The sequence below is a fragment of the Colias croceus genome, chromosome 2 (genome assembly GCF_905220415.1).
Source record: "Colias croceus chromosome 2, ilColCroc2.1".
Lineage (NCBI taxonomy): Eukaryota > Metazoa > Arthropoda > Insecta > Lepidoptera > Pieridae > Colias > Colias croceus.
In genome coordinates this window covers 7,867,308-7,885,687 of record NC_059538.1, presented here as the reverse complement: position 1 = coordinate 7,885,687, position 18,380 = coordinate 7,867,308, and the positions used below count along the sequence as shown (strand labels likewise).

At 31.2% G+C, this 18,380-nt stretch overlaps 2 protein-coding genes across 2 annotated transcripts in view; both read left to right on the top strand.

Annotated features, from left to right (window-relative positions):
- The window catches only part of LOC123704375 (multiple C2 and transmembrane domain-containing protein-like), a 48,599-nt gene that overhangs the window by 7,486 nt on the left and 22,733 nt on the right, over positions 1-18,380 (top strand). The window lies entirely within an intron of this gene.
- LOC123704410 (neuronal membrane glycoprotein M6-a) lies at positions 3,732-5,828 on the top strand. Its single transcript, XM_045652791.1, has one exon. The coding sequence runs from the start codon at positions 3,824-3,826 to the stop codon at positions 4,571-4,573; it is 750 nt and encodes a 249-aa protein (XP_045508747.1). The 5' UTR covers positions 3,732-3,823; the 3' UTR covers positions 4,574-5,828.

Here is an 18,380-nt window from a genome sequence, read left to right as displayed (position 1 = left end):
TGCGAGTCGGACTCGCGCACCGAGGGCTTCGTACATACTTATTTTTTTTATTATGCTGTAGGTATCTTTTAAATTGTAAATCTGAGTTTTAAATGTGAATATCAAGTTAATACACGTAGGCGTTCATATTAGTTGAAAGTTGAAATTATTAAGTACTTTTTTATTTGTAAATGGCAATTAAAAAATAATGTTCTTTGCAATTATTCTTATATCTGTTTTTATAAAACATTGCTTTTTACCAAATTTAAAGATTTTATGTACTTGGGAAGTACCCTGTCGGTTTTGATTGCCTTGCAAATGTCAAAATTTGCTAAAAATTGCAGTATTAACGGCTGCATCTCAAAGGGTTTGGTTTTTAAGGGTCCAGAACCCTAATAAGATTACGTCTGTCCATCCCATCTGCCCATCTGTCTGTCTGTCTGTCAAGACCCATTTTATAAGGAGCGCGTAATGTGACATTTAACTGAAATTTATATTGATTACTTGAGTCGATTGAAGCTGCGAAAAAATCAAACTTATAAACCAACGCAATCAAAAGATACAGCCGTTTATGCTGCAAATTTTCGCAAATTTCGACATTAGCAAGGGAATCGACACCTACAGGGTACTTCCCGTGTACGTAGAGTTTTGAAATTGGGGTAAAATAAGATCTTATAGCGCAGATTGAGGAATAATTTCAAAAATCATAAAATTTTAGAGTTACAACATAATAAAAAATTGGTTTGTTCGGAGCCCTCGGTGTGCGAGTTTTTTATTCTTATGTACTATATGTAGTACATTCGTAGGCAGAACGTTATAGATGTAGATCGCTGTCTGAAGACGATTATTTTTTTGCATTCATGACTTTAAATAGCCTTGGAACATTACAGATTTAATAAAACGAATTAAATGCATCATTTGCAGTACGCCTGAAAATATAAATCTATCCTCTCATTTTGTAAATGACTAGCGATAACAATTATTGTATTTTTGGTGTCAAAACTGCTTCTATTACCCAGAAGAAGAAAGCAATTTTTTTATTTGAAGATATCACATTGCTGTCTAAAACTACATAATCAATAATTACTTATTTGTTAGGTAACCCTAAATAAACTTCCACCTTGATATTTTAATTTTCATTTGAAGATAAAAATATCTAAGTAACTATTTGATAGGATTACCTTTTTCCGATTCGTAAGCATTTGAGTATCAATAAAAGAGAATTCAAATGGAACAACGATCCTTGTGGCAATGGAAGACAAGACACTCCAAGGCTTACTTTAACAATAGGACGTAACAGTATTTGAAATCAAGAAAATATAACTCTGTATACTTTGTCAAATGAACAGATAATAATACTTACACGATCAGTGTCTGGGAATTTGCAGCTTTTAATTCCTGATACCAGGATTCTTCATGAAATTCTACACATTACGTTTTATTTTATTCCAATCAAAATATTTTTAAGTTCCATGCCGTTTGTGTACTACGGACTTAGTAGTTAGGACTAAACTACTGAACCGATTTTAATACAATTTTACCGATTAGTTTATATCTTAATTACAATATGCTTGGAAATACTGCATGTATTGAAGTAAAATAAAAACTAGATTGGATAGCTTTCATCACTTTCCTGATCAAATTCAAGTGGAACCTCGTGGTAATAAATCGTCGTCTCAAGGCGGTCGTTGTGTTCGATATATTACAAGAAATAATGAACAGAAGTTCGTTCTGTTCGACGTTATTTGTGCTAAATTGCAAATATTCCTATTAATTGGCCAATGTTGGCGTCAACATCACACATTACAACCACATGAGTATATAAATAGTACAGACACAAAGCTTCATAACAATTTTTTATAGTGCTATCAGTTAAATAAAATTTATTTAAGTACTTACCTATTATTTCAATCCGTTAGATGATTGATATTTTTTAAGAATCTCTGTACTATTTATTTACTCATAAGCTAATTTAGCTCACGGACAAAATTATTTGAGTAACGCGTGGCTAAGTTATATGCATAAATAGGATTGGGAGCGTTAATTTTATTAAGGCATAACGTTCATTTTTTTAATAAAACAATAATATGATACGATTCTTTCTTCTATACAACTAGGGACATAATATAATAATTTTCATTTAGTATGTTTTCTGATTCCTATTATTTGTTGATTTTTAGAATGATAAGTATAACATTTAGATGTATAATATCATTTATATGTAATTGTTTATTTATTCTGAATCTTTAAGTTTATTGATTTTTATCCTTTACAAAAGCTGTATTTTATAAAAAATGTTTCAAACTCAAATTTCCGTAAATTTTTGATTTATAAATTAAATGTAACGGTTTATAATTAAGTTATGGTATAATTAAATGTAGATTTCACATTTGTACAGCTTAGACATTTTTCTGAATGGATACAGTGCCTTTCGATTTGTAGTTGGACAACATTTCATATTATACGATTACTAGCTTCCGCCCGCGACTCCGTCCGCACGGAAAAAATTAAGATTTTTTTCTACGTATTTTTCCGGGATAAAAAGTATCCTATTTTACGCCCAGGATAATAAGGTATAATTATACCAAGTTTCATCGAAACCGAAACCTTAGTTTTCACGTGATGCCTTCACATACAGACAGACAGACAGACAATAATTTTTTTAATCACATATTTGGGCTTGGTATCGATCCAGTAACACCCCCTGCTATTTATATTTTCAATGTACAGAATTGACCCTTCTACAGATTTATTATATGTATAGATAATAATTAAGAGCATGAAAGAAAAAAAAAGCATTTCTTCATAATGCTATTGTTACCACAAAAAAAATTTTCTTAAATGCAAATTTTAAGAGAAAATAAATTAGACATGTGGAGACGTTATACATACAGACGTTAGAACAAAGCCCACTATAAGAATAACGTCATTTAGGAATAAGACGATTTTTAAACATTAATAAAAACCTAAATATTTCCAAAAAGTAAAAATTACTGTTAGTTTTTATCTAGTTTTGATTAAAATAAAAATAAAAACAAGTAGCAAAAAATTTTGAAATGTTGTCATTTTGGAGCACCCTGTAAAGTCTGTATTTGTATGAACATGATTGGAGATCGCGCCCGCTTATGCTCATGCGTATATAAGCGATGATATTCATAATCAACTTGCTCGAATTTTTATTAAATAAACCTATGTTTTTGTTATATTCACTCAAAAGATTGTCTATTCTAGTATGAAAATACAAAAATAAAAATCTAAAATACCTTGATATTATTTTTTATGAGTATTTTTCTTTACAATGTAACATTTATTCAAAATGTGTGGGAAAAAATGCTTCTAATAAGTAAAATAAGCATGCCAGGGAGTAAGTAAGGTAACTAATATAAAGTTTGGTTATCTAGTTAGCATCAAAATTTACAAGAGTCTCACAGGTTAAAGTTTAAATCACAAATTTTAATATCGAAAAAAATCGGCAAATCAGCGCCGAAAGCTCGAATTTGCCCGACAGACAGCACCTTTTTGAGGCGGCGCGCCGCGACAGCTGAGGGGTTAATAATGTAAAAAAGTAATTTCAAATGTTATCTACTAAAATATATTTTTTGAACAATAATTTCACTTCTTTAGTGTTAAAACTTCTACACTCCATACTAATAGTTTTACGATTAATAATCTGTGCTTTTCTTTGAATTTGTCAGTTGTGTTTATATCTGTGGCGTGAAATATGATACATCAGTGATCAGTCAACATTTCTTTCTTCCAACTGTAGCCTAAAATTTCTAAATAGGTAGATAATACGTAAACAAGGATTTTATTCTGTTTTGCGTAAAAGTGATAACTTGGAACAATGGGTGATACGTGTCAAGCTTGCCTTACGAGAATCCCTCATGCGACTCTCATAGCTACAATAATGTGTTGTCTGGGCGTGGGGGTATTTTGTGGAACTATGTATCGAGGATCGGCACTTTCTATTTTGATGTTCGATGAAGTTTTTCACTTTCGTCTAATATGGATCGAGGCATTGCAGATGATATTCATCGTCGGTAGTGCTTGTATGGCTGCATTGGGTTTCATGTTGTTATGTTTAGGTTGCCTAACTACAGGTGCCACTCGACAAAAGGTTTATCGGGCATGGAGAGCTAGAGTCGGTGGAAGAATATCTTGCGCAATATTCATGATAATCACGTACATTCTCACATTCACCTGGCTTATTCTCCTCGGATTTCTGGTTATCACCACATTCTTGTTTACGATATTTTGGAAGCTTTGTTCGAAGCCTAGAAACATAGACTTATCGACGTGCATTGATTTTACTCAATTTGACTTTATGTTTCCGTCTTCTGTAAGACAAGAAGATATGAAGATTTGTGAAGCACACAAAGTGAAATTATTTTGTAAAGACTATGTCGAAAAGGCTGAATTTATGTTTATATTGGCAATGGTTTCTTGCATTCTCGTTATTTTAAGTTTAGTTCACTATTTGATGTGTCTGTCTGCTAACTATGCACACATCCGTGACCATGAGAAATTCCAAGAATTGCAAGAGCTGCAATACCTCACAAACCCTGACTTGCATGCTTCTAAAGACAGATTCTAGTATATGGCCCGCGCACCTTTATTGCGCTCCCTCGAGGCCACTACTAAAATGTGACAAAATTAAGAAAGATGTTAAGGAACTATATTGTGTTCACTGTTTAAAATATAGAAAGACTGAAAATCAGTGGAAATAAGTATAAGTATAGTACATCTCTTGATTATAACATATCTTGACATTTCAACCACTGAAATTTTGCACTTTAGTGCACATTTTTTATAAGATTGATTTATAATTCAACATTCCTTAGTTTTAAGATTGTGAACATTATACAGTTGATAAGTAGCCATGCATATTTGCAAGTATTAATCTTCAGTATTCAGTACTTGTTTTTCAATGACAGCAAAGACAGAATATAAATAAATGTTATTTAGTTTTCCATTTTGCACAAAATGTAGACTGTTTTTTTATTCTGTATTAGGGTTACATGATGAAAAGTTGTTATATCCCACTGAAAAATAGCAAATTGGATAGTTTTAATTAAAAGTATTTGTATGTAATCATAATTATTGTATCTAGATATAAATCAAAATTCGTAATTGAATAAAACAATTATTGTGACATTGCAACTTACAGTTCAATTATAATAGTACAATAGATTTAATATAAGATAAGACAAAATATTACTAATATGACTCTAAATTGATTATTATTGTAAAAGTCTATCTCAAAATTTCGCTTCCTGTCGACCATACCGGCTCCCGGTATGACGGGTAGGGAAAATCGGAAAAATGTCATCGACACCATAAAGGTTAGAAATATGCCAAAAAGTTTTTAAACTAATTTCATTACACTTAATTCAATTTATAGTAAATATCTTAACACTTTAAAAATACAACATATTGATTGTAACTTGGACTGTGTACCAGGCCGTTAAATATTAGGTTAGATATAAAGCATTTAAAAATGCATTTTAAAATGTTTACATTATTTTTTTGTGAAGTTTTTGGTATCTATTTACAGCTATAAGGCACGTCACAGGCTTAATTTATATAATACAGCTAAATATTAATAAGATAGTTATAGCCACAATAGTTATAGGGTTATTTAGCATAGCTAAGAACAATTTTGAAATCTATTTATTCATAACTTTTGTTATAGTTTATATACCTACTCAAATGTTTAAGACAATAATACAAACACTTAATCATAGTATAATATCCCGACATAAAAGGATTTCTTCCAGTTTTGTAGCCTAGTTTGAGCACTCCAGTATATTATCATCTTATAAGTGTACCAATAAAATGTTCATTTTTAATTTGTTTTTTTCTTTTGTTTCTCACTGCAGTATGTTTTCTACTTTTATAATTGGGTTTAATTCTTGAACTGTTGAACATTGAACTAAGGGTCAATAAAATTTAAGTTCCTAGTACAAATGAATGAATCATGGCAATGTTAATGATTAATTAAGACTTAAAGCATTCACAACTATAAAGTGTTGAATTTTTTATATGTTTGAGCTATACCTATATTTATTTTTAAAATCAATTTGAGCTACTAGAAAATAATGTTTATTAATGCTAATTGCTACAATTCCTGAAAAAGTTATGTCATTTCTATCTCCCTTTAATTTGAGAAAAAAAACCTTTACAATAATAATTTGTGTTCTTCAAGCTAACGAAAATCAACGTTATGGTTTATACCTACCAACTGTGCTACCAAGTTTATAGCAGGGATGTAACGGAGGTAGTTTTATCGGAACCGAAATCGGAATCGGAGTTTTCAAATTTGGTTTATCGGAATCGGAATCGAAATCGGAATCGAAATCGGAGGCAGGGTCAGTTTGTTTAAGGACAAATAAAACATTACTTATAGTCAATTCTTTTCATTTTTATTTTTTATTATAAAATAAAAAACAACTGTGAAAAAAAATTGGCATAATTCGAAATGAACAAAAGATAAAATTAATGAATTTAAAGTTTAATTAAAATTAAAACCCAAAGTAGCGTGTTACATTTGGTGACATTACAATAAATGAACAATAGCTAAAGCAAATTAAATCAAAATGGACTCCAAAAGTAATGTATTGTACTTTATGAACAAAAGCTTTGATGCTTTGTCCCCATCCAATCTATTTCTTAAAGAGTCGTAAATTAGGCCAGCACCACTAAAAAGTTGTTCGCTAGCTACCGAGCCCGGTGGACATGACAAATATTGCCGGGCAATTGATTGTAGGGGCTGGAATTTTGTACAACTGGACTTAGGTTTCATTATCCCACACAAAAACAGATCACTTTCATTGATAATAAGCCGCAAAAATCAAAACAATTATCTATAACCTATAAACGTGTCTTGGGCGTAACAAATAATAACAAGTGAAAAAATAATTGATGATAGAGTGCACGTAGTGGGGGTCGGGGGATTCCCCGCGCGACATGTATGAACCTGTTCGGCACAGGCCGTCGCGCGCCGCCCGCTTTGTTTCGTTCGACCTCCGATTAACATCCGATACAAAAGTATCGGAACCGAAGTTGGAACCGAAAGTGTAATAATAATCGGAAGTTCCGACTTAACGGAACCGGAATCGAAGCTCCGTTACATCTCTGGTTTATAGGTACATGTTATTGATTGTAAATTATAGATGGCGTCAGCTGTACTGTGTGGTAATAGCACTAGTTAAATTCAATCCTATTAGACTATTGATTGTATCTTGGCAGATACTTCGATTACCAATTTTTGGCTTCTATTATTATTTATAATGTTACACATCATTTCACCAAAGTAACAATACATTTTATGGCAAAAGTCATCCTACTAATATTATAAATGCGAAAGTTTGTGAGTTTGTATACCTATAATTATGTATGTTGGTTGCCTTTGCACGCAAAAACTACTGAACCGAATAAAATGAAATTTGACACTTATCTTATAGAGGGTAACTTAGATTAACGCATAGGATAGGTATAGGTCCTATCCCGAAATCCCACAGGAACGGGAACTATGTGACTGGGTCTTTGTTTGAAACCGCGGGCGGATAAAATATAGTATCTACCTACCTAATTTATAAGTAGGTACATACCTAGATTATAACTTGTAGAAGTAGGTAGGTATGGGTCGGTTTCGTTTCCTCGCTTTACCGACCCATGGAATAATTCGCAAATAGTTTTTTTTAAGCTATGGCATAGCTTCTATCGCGGGCCTTGAGCGCGAGGACCGAATCAAGAAATTCCGTAGGTAACGAAAAAACCTCACGCTCTCACTCCGACGGGCTCGGAGGTGTGTGGAGCAATTAGCATGACTTCAACCCGAAGGCATGCTAATTGCTATGCAATAGCTTTACCGCGGTAGTCCCCGAGTGCAACACGTCTTTTTTTTTATAAAATCAGTCAACCGTTGACTAGAACAACAATAAGTAGTTAAAGTTGGATGAAGTTATGCTGAAATGGATTTAAAGTAGATTTATGATTGAGGCAAGAGTCAAGACTACCATTTTCGATCGACCTCGGTGTTAAACATTTTGTTTGCTATCAGTCTATCACATCCTGATGTGTAAAGACCAAATATTCATTCGATGAAGGTCTAAAATATCTTGATAAACATAAATAAATAGGTACCTACTAGAGTTCTAGTTTCTTCTCTCCCAAGAATTTCTGAAATAATTGAATTATAATTAGAAATTAAACTATAATTCAGCTCAGGTATCATAAATATTTAAATAAGAAGCTCAAGGAAGCTACAAAAATGCATGAAAATTCTTTCAGAGTTAGTTAACTAGTGTACTTAGGTACTTACCTGTAGTTAAATAAATAATCAAAAATTGTAAAGATTTTATTTTAATTTTCTGCAGATATTGGTTACTAAATTGCATTTTAATAGAGCATACTCATGTGATGGATATTATTAAGTTTGCTTTAAATGATCCTGAACTTTTGACAATACAACACGCAACATGCCAGTGACCTTTGGGGGCTAATAACGCAAGAGATCGTACCAATTAGTTACATTTGAGTTACATCTAAAGTACAAGATAATATAATATTACATATATTCCATCCTACTTGCCCATATATTTTTTTAACTATGTTAGTCTGTAGGTACCTAGTTACCGTCAATTTGGTTTGGACGCTTTCGTTAATTAGGATATTAACATACCTACTATTATGATTAAAAAAAAAGATTGTGTGTATGTACACGCGTGAGAAGTTATACTTGTTTGGCGTATGGAAAAAAAAATCCTAGAATTTACAACTTGAACATAGTTATCAATTTTCATACCACCTAGAACACATAACAGAGCAAGTAATATAGGACCGTGCGCGCGCATGCCGCGGCCGCATCGTAAAAGTTCACTCTTATAATTTTTCTCCATCGCGCCAAAAGAAGTACTTAACTATAACTTCAACAATCTCATATTGCTTTGAATTGAAGCTATTTATTTGATAATGATATCGATTTCTAAGAGAGAAGGTTAATACCACGCGCATAACAAATGCAAATCTCTTGGCCTGAGGACCCTGAGGTTTATCAACCCCTAGTGTCCCTCGTGCACCAATGCGTGTCCACTAAGCGCGACCCTGGACCGAAATTTACAAGGTCTTTGCATCATATTAATCAAATAGTACGGTCTGCTTAGTGATAATATATATAGTATTGATGAGAACTAAAATAAGCTACGAAAATATATGTCGTTTTGGGAACCTCGCCTAAAAAACTAAGCCTATAGATAATATGAATATCCCATTACCTATATACCCAATATAATAATAAATAATAAAAAATATTTGAATTGTGGCTATTAGAATTTTCCAAAACAAAATTTGACTAATTCTATAATTTTAATTAAAAACCATGATTGAGTTTAATAACTTGTTTAGGCCGCCTAATAATAGGAAATGACGGACTAGGTACCTACAGCTACGGCAAAAGCCAGTTCGCAGTTCCGTGATAAAAATGCGAATGTTATTTTTATATAAACAAAATATTAATTAAACAGTATAAAATTAACCTCGGAGCAATGTACGTGCTTGATAAGCTGTAAGTTTAAATTGATATAATATATTAACTAAGTATAATAAAAAATATAATAAGATAATTCTAACGCTTCATAAGTAGGTATGTTTACCTATTCTCAATTTGTAAAAGTTGAAAGCACTAACGTACTCGTAAATATTATTATTTCTACATCAAAACTAGATACTTATACTATCATCTGAATACATATCAACCTAGGTAGGTTACCTACCTATTATTATAGTCGACGTCCTCGACGATATACTATATTCGATCCATATTATTTTGTGCTTTGATTAATTGGGATTTGGGAACAACTTATTTAAAGTAAGTTACTAGTTACCTACTTAAAAATAATACCTAATTTTACGTAAATATTTACTATATATATACCATGTGGTTAAAATTTATGTTGAACGAACTAATCGATAAGGTGTTGATTTGAAAATCTTTTTGTATAGTGTGGCAATTACCTACTTACCTATAGGTACAATAAATAAAAAACGACTATTATGAATCACAATATTAATTTTTAACATTTTTAAATTACCTACTTTAAATAACAAACGTTTATTCTTACAGTGTCAGCAAAGTTTTTGTATTTTTTAACCGACTTCAACAAAAGGAGGAGGTTATCAATTCGGCCGGTATGTTCTTTTTTTTATGTATGTACACCGATTACTCCGAGGTTTCTGAACCGATTTACGTGATTCTTTTTTTGTTCGATGCGGGATGGTGTCGAATTGGTCCGATAATAATTTTATTCGGATAGGCCCAGTAGTTTTTATTTTATGAGCATTTTTGTCTGTATTTGTAAATGTTGCAAGTGCAAGTTTGAAGTCGGTTGTTTTTAACGCAGTTATAACTTGTTCTTGTATTCGTATTGCTTACTGCCTTCCTCGGATTGATCCTAACGGCTGTCCTGCCGCCATAAATCCATAAACTTAGTACTTTAGACTTACTTATATAAAATATCACAAAATTACAAGGCTAACATATTTGTCATTTTCAAAGGGAACTTGATAGTCCTCTGTTTTATCCGAATTAGGAAGGTTTCTGTGATTTGCTTTCAAAAATTATCTACCACACAATTATTATAAGATAAGAGAGCTCTTTAGCTTATAAATGTACTTAAACAATGTATTAATAACTATCTGTTCTGAAAAAAGTTGAAAATTACCTAGGTAACTGAAATTTCTTTCATAGTTAAGTATTATATGTATAAAAGAATTAGTAGTGCGTAACAAAATAAATTATATCTTTTAAAAATATACCAAGTACCTACCAATATCTAACAAATATGAGTGTTCAGTAATGGGAAATCACGTGTAGGTAAATCCAGAAGATAACAATAAATCTTTACACCACTATTGACTAAGTACAGTTCTCAATAATAGAAATAACGAGTTGAACTAGATTTATTCATCATTTAAAACTGGATAAGAACAAAGGGGAATTACAAAAACCTTTGATTTTAATTACATAAGTAGGGATTGTCTTGAGATCACGCAGTAGAATCTATGCTTGTTTTTTTTTATATATATTTTATTGATCTATTGAATACTTACTTATTTCAATAAAATTGCAAAAATTATAAAAAAATAAAATCATAGCAAATGGTTACCTACGTACCTACTAAAATTAAATATGTACATTGCTATTTGCCATTTTAATAAAAGTAATAAGATATACCTACCTAGTTAACAGAAACATTACAAATTAGATGAAAATTGATAATTTAGGAAAACATTGCCTATGTTCTCTTATATACTAGGTACCCATCTATCTTTAAAATTGACCGTCCCTCCTTGGTTGACGCGTGATCTTAGAACCGAGGTCGATGTCTCGGTCTGGCAGGACACAGAAGGCTGACCACCTACTTGTCCCTAAAGAAAATCGATCAGTGAAACAGATGTATGGATATATATGCCCCTTACCCCACTTGGGGACACGGGACTTCACTACTATTTTTGACGTTCCCTAAAGGTTTAGTTATATTAGTTCAAAATTAATTAAAGTTCACTGGGTATTACTTAATAATACCTAATTATTGTTAGTGTCTATCACAGATCACAGAAACGTGTCTATCTATCTATACTTCTATCTTTCTTTCTAGATTTAATATTATAAAGAGGAAAGGTTTGTATGTTTGGTTTTCACGCATAAACTACTGGACCGATTTTGATGAAATTTGGCACATACAATCTTTAGACCCTGAGAAAGAGGCTACCTTTTATTTCGAAATATGTACCACGGGCGAAGCCCTACTATAGTATAATATATCTTGGTAATCTATTCAGGCGGAAAAACTTCATTCTTATTATAGTTAATTAGAAGAAGTCGTCGTCCCTGATTCTATTAACTACGGTAGTATTAAAACAAACCACAAAAACCAAAAATGACAAATTTTATTACACAACTACATAATATTACAAAGCTAATAAATCTTATACAATTAACGATGGCAATTTTTATGAGCTTGTCTTCATTAAAAACAAAATAAAATTGCAATACATTACCGGCATTTCAGCTATTCATATACCTTTAAATATTAGAGACATAATTTACCTACTCTAATAATAGCATAAAAATCAATACCTAATGGTAAATATGTATTTAAAATTATATATAATATATTTATTACTTCATATCTAATATATAAAAATCAATGCCACTTTTCGTTGTAATTCCATAACTCGAGAACGGCTGAACCGATTTCGATAATTCTTTTTTTATTATATTCCTTGAAGTACGAGGATGGTTCTTATGTAGAGAAAACGTTAATATGTACCACGGGCGAAGCCGGGGCGGACCGCTAGTATCTTATAAAAATACAACTTGTCAATCAATGTAGGTATATATGTACACTGCTCGATAAATTACGTAGGTAGTACATAGGGTCATTGCGCCTGTTCGCGTCCACCTGCCTATTCGCGTCCATTTTGCGGATATCTTTTAGAAAATTCACGAAAATAAGTATACTTTATGTAAAATTGTTATAAGAAAAATTTCCGATAATACCTCAATGTATAAGAGACATGCACACTTATTCAAAATATGCCTGCGCACCGCCTATCCTATTTAAAAAAAATATTTAATTTTGGCTATTAAACGAGAGAGCTAAAACGCGCGGGATTTTGAAAAAATAAATAGTGCGCAGCGTCGCGTTTGACGGTAAGTATCTTATTGTTAAATGTGAATTTTTGAATATGTAACTGTTTCTTTACTTTGCTAACAAAACATGGAATAGTATGGATTATAAATCAGCTTATTTCTTTTACAATTAATAGCTAAAATAAGGTGGACGCGAATTACTACACCGAATTTGTACAACTTCCATTTTGCGTCCACGGTGGGCGCAAACTATACCTATAGTGCATAACAATAGAACATATTGCGTCCACATTGTTTTTCATTACGTAGCAATGAATTGTTTGTTAAAATATGTAAATTATAATAGATTGTAAATTTTTTACTAAGACCACAAGTTGATAATTTAAATTTTCATTCAAATTAGCAAATTTTTATGCTATTTTTTCATTTTAAAATGGGTAGGTATTCCAAGAATGAGACTTATAGTATCTTTGAGAATGAGAGTCAATAAGTTTGTGGTTAAGAAAATAATATAAACAAAAAAGAAATTTAATTCATTAGATACTAAAAAATAGGGTAGAGGTGTAGGTAATCTTAATAGAACTGATTATTATTTATATTTTACATAACGTAACGTTGTTTTTTGTTACTTTTTAGTTCTATATATGATGAAAAGATAAATATAAATAAGTTTTTCCAGTTTCCTTACAGTGTATTATATTTATAATAATGTTGAGTTTAGGGTTCCGAACCTCAAAAGGAAAAACCGGAATCCTTGTACGATCACTTTGATATCCGTCCGTCTGTATGTCCGTCTGCCGGTCTGTCTTTCTGTCAAGACGCTTTTTCTCAGTAACGCGTTCAGGTATAAAGCTGAAATTTATATTGAATACTCAAGTCTACGGTCCCTTGAAGCAGTGAAAAAATCAAACTTATAAGCCAAAGAATTCAAAAGATACAGCCGTTTATGCTGCAAATTTTCGCAAATTTCGACATTCGCAAGGGAATCAAAACCTACAGGGTACTTTACATGAACACAGACACTTGAAGTTTGGTACGAAGCAACGTCTTATATATAGCACGAATAAGGGAGATATTGAAAAAATAATCATTTACAGTTAAAACATATGAAAAAAAAACAGGTTAATACGGAACCCTCGTTGTGCGAGTTCCACTCGAATTTGGCCGGTTTTTATTAAATAACTATATTCGTAAATAAATAATTTATTAAAATCTAATTTTTATTTGCATTAATCTGATAAAATATCACCCAAAACACTCTTAATTCTTTTTCTATGCTGGTGGACGCGAACTGGTCCACGGGTGGACGCAAACTGGAATTTTTGGACGCGAACTGGGTAAAACGCCTAATTCTGCTATTTATCTAGATAAATAAAAACCACATGATATTTCCAACACAATTGAAAGTAAATCTTATAATAGACTATGTAATGAACACGTTACATAAATTTTGCGTTGAAATTTGTTCTGGAACATTTTTATTTTCTCCTTCAAACTTTCCAACTGCACTAAGTGGACGCGAACTGGCGCAATTACCCTAGATACTATACGTATCTATGTACATATTTTATTATAGAGTAAGGATGATACCTTTTTAATACAGTGTAAATGTTTATAATTACATGACCGTAGATATTAGAATTATTAATCGATTCCATTTAATCGCAGAACGAGTATAAATGATGTAAATATTTCCCAAACACGTTTTATGTTTTTTATTTAGAATTTGATTGGCCGTCACTGGGCGCTACCAAAGCCACGTTCTAAGCACAGTTGTATTTTTTGTTTGTTATTGAACGCTTCCTTTATTTTTCAAGTATTTAGAATTAAATATATTTTATATAACGAATGTGAATAAGTTATGACAGTAGTTCTGTAAAACTCTACAAGCTAGTTGAAAAATAATCCGTAATGGATTTAAGCAACATCGTTTTATGGTAAGTGACAGAATACACGTATTTAAAAATACTTATAAGTAGAACAAGTTAAGAGTAGAAATTATTGCAAAAATAGTTTTCATTTATTTAAATTCAAAATAAATTCAATTACCTTACAAATTATAAGTTCTACGCCTAACTTAGGTACCTACTCATGTAGTCATGTGAAGGTTTCGGAAGATAGGATGAGGAGTTAGGTTGAGTTAGGTCATGCAATGTCAATGCCTGTTTAATTTATATAGTTGGTATATAAATGTAATCTAATAAGGTATCTAAAAATTTAGAGGAGTGATCTAAATTTAGACGGATCATTTCACTTCTTATTATAAATTAATTTCTATTATATTCTACACTAATATTATAAAGAGGAAAACTTTGTTTGTTCGTGCATTGTAATGAAATGGCTCATAAACTACTGGACCGATTTTAAAAATTCTTTCACCATTCGAAAGCTACATTATCCACGAGTAATTTAGGATAGGTTTTATACCGGATATTCCACGGGAACGGAAACTATGCGAGTTTTTCTTTGAAACCGCGGGCGGAGCCGCCGGCGGAAAGCTAGTAAGTAATAAAATGTTAATAAAGATTATATATTTTAAAAGGATGTAGAGAATATAACATTTTTACAGTACTTAGGTATATAATTAGTTGTTCAGCTTAAATACCTGAAATTGATTTAAATACCTAGGTACTACCCAACGAAATCTTTACATGTTTCAACTGTAAACAAAGTGCTAAGAATTACCTAAATTTTGAAGCTTTTTGCTCTGTAAGACAACTCCATAATTACTATGGTAATGTATATACCTACATATTATAGCTTCATGATTTCATAGTATGGCAAAAAGTGGCCTGTGACCTAAAACTGCGCAGGCGGATTTTTTGCACCTATAACTTTGTTTATGATCATCAACGTCATGGAAAAAATATTTTAAAGTTGCTATTAATCTGAAGACGTAGGTTGTCAAGGAGAAATATAATTAATTTGCATCTGTGAATGCCATTAATAAAGCTTTCTAATTCGAAATTTATCTTCCTATGTATTGGTATACATGTTATTAGTTTCCAAATAATGTTATATCTATACATAATGAAACTATGAAGGTTTAATGTCATGATTTGAAACCTTGGTCACAACTCACAATATCTTAAAATGTAATTAACAAACTGATACTGAACCTTATTTTGATAACGTATTACATATATGCTTAATGCTATGTTATAATCTGACCTTGCAATCTTTTGTTATATGTATATATCTAGTAAATAGCCTTCAATATATTCCTTCACCCAGAATTTACTCCAGACATTGTTATACGATATTGCGTTTTTAAAAATTTTAGTTCGTTTGATTTGCATATATTTATGTGTACTTAGGTAGATTCTACACAATAACAAATAACAGAAAAAAACGGTATAATAACAACTGAAAACATTATTCTGACATACCAAAATATGATTTTTAAATTAGTAGATATGTAATGTTCTAATCACAGCGCAAAAATAAATTCATTTTCATTGTGGTTTTAGTCTATTCGACATATTATATTATGTATCTATTTACGAAAAATATATATCATGACTTGGTTGCGTCCTTATTTACATAATATTTTTATGTCCTAAAATATTCAATACAGTATTAGCCTGAAAATGACAGAGATGATTTAAATTTTAAAATATATATGTATTATTTGTAAGAATACCTGTGACATTCTACAGGGTCTACGAACAGAAGATGATGTACCAAAGTGTCACAACCTCAGTTTCAACATTTTTTTTTTATGTTTTACTATCGGTATTTTTTAAAGTATTCATGTAGATAATATATATTATTATATACTAGGTACCTAAATAACTAAAATGACCTTTCTTCCAATACTCTTACTAAATTGAGGTCGTAGATTCAAACCGCGAATTCCGTTATATTACGGTTTTTCGAAAAACATACACCTGTACCTACTTACTTATATTTCAAAATTCAAACTCATAATTTTATATTTCAAGCTTTCATTTTTATAATTATTATAAGCTTTTAGGGGTAGATAAAGAACTAAGTTATTTGTGTTAATGAGCCTAATTGCTAATTTCTTATACAAAAGAAAAAAGATTAATTCGAAATTTAAAAAATGAATTGATTTTTATACTAACTAAATATAATTTTATTCACATTTATTTTTATACACATTCAGTAAAATCTATACTATGAAACTACGATACTATATAATAACCTATTATTTATCTTCATCTCTCATCAAGTAAACACATACCTATATGGTATTGGTACCTATAAGGTAGGTAATATGTTCTTACGAAAAGGTAAATAACAACATGATAAACAAGAATAATATAACATAAATTATGTTCCGCTCTCGGGGGCGGATAAGGTTCGCTAAACTTAATGAATGGTAAAATTATCGTCCAACATAAAAACAGGAAACGTTGGTTGAATCTGTCAAATTAGTTTCAACAATTTGGTTTTTTTACACTGTAAAATGATACGTAATGACTTAGATTTTTTGCTGCTCTTTTTAAAACTAAGCATTCACTCGTGCTTACTTGATATACTTACTTACCTATAACCTTGCCTACAATGAAAATTATTACAGCTATAGAACTGTCACCTTTGAAAAAAAGTTTTTCTATAAGGAAAACAAAAACATGTAGATATCTATGAAATTAAATGCAGTACCTAACTTAATAAGCTACAGGTAGGTAGGTATATTAATGTACTTAATATAAATTGATGGAATTTTACTTGTGGCTTTAAAAGGTCACTTTCGGAGAATTTTTCCATGATGACCTTATGGTTTATAATATAGATACTTATGATATGTTTCTTTATTGTTAAATGAAGGATTCCGGATCTTTCATTTATTAACCACTAGCTGTTCCCCGCGGTTTCACCCGCATTGCTCCTCTCCTGCAGTTGGTCTTAGCGTGATGATATATAGCCTACTATAGCTTTCCACCCGCGGCTTCGCCCGCGCATTCAAAGAAAAACCCGCATAGTTCCCGTACCCGCGTGGGATTTCCGGGATAAAACCCATCCTATGGCCCGGGGTAAAAAGTAGCCTATGTCCTTTCTCGGGTATCGTAATATCTCTATACCAAATTTCATGCAAATTGGTTCAGTAGTTAAGGCGTGATTGAGTAACAGACAGACAGACAGAGTTACTTTCGCATTTATAATATAAGTATGGATAGCCTTCCTCGATACATGGGCTATCTAACACCGAAAGAATTTTTTAAATCGGACCAGTAGTTCCCGAGATTAGCACGTTCAAACAAACAAACAATCAAACAAACAAACTCTTCAGCTTTATAATATTAGTATAGATAAATAGATTTGCATACCTATTATCTACTTCTGTTACTTGGATTAAATTTATAAAAGCCGACAATTTTAATAAAATATTGACAAAGGAAAGTTTTTATTATTCTCACACTATCACTTTTTTCATAATTATTAATTTAAATAAGATAAAATACGGTCTACACAAAAGCAGAAAAGCTGTTCATACGCTATTCTAAATCTATTATTCTAATTGCAGTCTACTGCAGTGTGTAAATTAAAATTTTCGCAAGATATTCCACATAATAGCGATATAAAATTAACAATGTAGCCACATTAACGTTTCAAAGGGCCATGAAAATAAAGGATTGATAAGTTTTAATAATTATCTATGTAAGTTAATACATATGCCATAAATATTGTTTAATCGTTCCTTGATAATTTGCGCAGTATCAAATGTGGAATGTGATTAAAATGACAAAATAATTTAATTCCCGTTTATTTTTAAAGGGTA

Excerpts from the sequence above, each read along its gene's own strand:
- LOC123704410 (XM_045652791.1), top strand. The coding sequence starts at position 3,824 with ATGGGTGATACGTGTCAAGCTTGCCTTACGAGAATCCCTCATGCGACT.